At 42.5% G+C, this 1845-nt stretch overlaps 1 protein-coding gene across 1 annotated transcript; it reads right to left on the bottom strand.

The window, feature by feature from the left end:
• Positions 1-450: 450 nt before the first annotated feature.
• LOC106525700 (uncharacterized) lies at positions 451-1800 on the bottom strand (the record flags this gene model as incomplete). Its single annotated transcript, XM_014020017.1, is given in 4 exon segments — positions 451-822; positions 856-978; positions 1042-1310; positions 1677-1800. Coding segments are annotated over 4 exon segments (888 nt in total), but the record flags the coding sequence as incomplete, so codon positions are not given.
• Between the last annotated feature and the right edge of the window lie 45 nt (positions 1801-1845).

The raw sequence follows: 1845 nt of genomic DNA, 5'->3' as shown, positions 1-1845 counted from the left end.
CTTCACTTGACGTTTATCCACAAACTGGTCCTCGATTAAGCTCCAAAGTTTTTATCAGTCAGATTCCACTGTGAAAAATGTCTGTTTTATCCCCTTTTATGAGTTTTTGGCCATTGACTATCTTTAAACCGCTGCTTCCTGGTACAATGTTAGGCTCTGGAAGCGATCGCTTTTTTCTTCCTTTTTTTCCTTTCTTTTTTTGAAGCGAGTGGTTGAAGCAAACGCAGCATAAGAGCCCCTGGTGGCTGCAGAAAAAATCCACGTATAAGCCGCACCAGACTATAAGCCACATGGTTCAAAGTTCAGGAAAAAAGTCGCGGCTTATAGCCCGAAAAATACGGTACGTAGAAGAATATGGACTCCACCTTCTCATCTAAAAGCTGAGAAACAGGACCATCTCTCTTTCATCCTCTAAAGTCTTGCGTAGGTCTAAAGGACCTTCTTATTCTACTTGACACAAACAGTGGTCAGGTAGTTGAGGAGTCTTTTCCCCTTTAAATCCAAATTGCATATGAATGTCTCTTTGAGGTTGATCCCAGTGAGTTCCTTGAAGTGGACTGGCATGCCAATTTCATCAAACAAAAATGGCCACTGCTCTCTGAGGCACTTGATACTTTTACCCTGGTTGACYTGTTGGCGCTGTGTGTAAAAGGTGGACTTCATAAGACCCTTCACCTCCTSTGGATTGGCATCAGACTGTTGCAACATCACCTTGAGTTTTTTCCATCTTTTGCTGCTGGCTTTCTTGCGTTTCTTCACGAGGCAGGAATTGTACATTCCATTTAATGCATCCGTAAATGTCCTGCATTGCTGCTCTCTCCTCTAATGGTATCTCATCTGTGTCGTCTGAGTTACTCTCATGTTTTCTCTTCTTATTTGGGGTGTTGAAGTGTGCCTCACATTTTCTATTCTGTTTTGCAACTGTTTCACAAGGGAATGGTAGCCTATGCCTACAATGTCTCCCTCTATGACATCTTGCAAAGATTTGGGTTATTTTGTCACCACTTTTTTTGCGACATCGGTTGAGTGCTTTTTACCTACGTGAGGGCATGTTTCCATCATCTCAGTCACAACAATCDGGACCATCTGTCTCCTGAGTTTTGGGCCTGGCCTTTTCCCCCTCTCCAAAGGTTGCATCAGTTCCTCTGGAAATTTAGTCCATGGAATTTCAAAGTTGTCCTCCCAGTGTGTGTCAAGTTGTGGGCTGCTGGACGAGGTGGGTGATGAACTTTGGGGTGGAACTGATATCAATGACAGTGATTGGGTAGGAGAGGCTTCAGACGAAAGTGAGCTGTTCTCAGGAGTCTGGTCTGTAAATGACAGAAAGGAAAAAAAAACAGATTTACAATGTACAATATAACAAGATGTCTTATGCCTGTTTAGAACATTGTGCATGGGGCGCCAAATGTAAAATAAAATGTGAAAACATTTCACTAACACATTTTTTATTATTTAGATCATATACCGAGTGTTAAAATTTTCTAAAATTTTATTATTCAGCTCACTGTTCTTACAACGTTGCTAACTTTTGCAAAGTGTTACATTCAAATCTTAAAAATATATTTAATTATGATGTTATCATCCTGAGATGATAGCAACTGCTATCCCTCCAAGGGCTGTGTCCAAAGCATGGGCCGGGTCCTCTGAAGGCTGAATTCGTCGGCCGTATACGTCACAGTGCCACGACGGAGGCCGTCCAAAACCGAAGACTCCTCCAATGCGGCTGACAAATGCGTCTTTCCTTTGGCCCAAATCAAAGGACTGGTCTGATGGATCCTTCACGGCCCAGCATATCCCCATAATTCATTGTGGCCTGACTGGAGAATTTTTTATGCTAGTAATGGC

The sequence above is a fragment of the Austrofundulus limnaeus genome, unplaced genomic scaffold, assembly GCF_001266775.1.
Source record: "Austrofundulus limnaeus strain Quisiro unplaced genomic scaffold, Austrofundulus_limnaeus-1.0 Scaffold237, whole genome shotgun sequence".
Lineage (NCBI taxonomy): Eukaryota > Metazoa > Chordata > Actinopteri > Cyprinodontiformes > Rivulidae > Austrofundulus > Austrofundulus limnaeus.
Note: the sequence above shows the minus strand (reverse complement) of the source record. Positions and strands in the feature narration are given on the sequence as shown.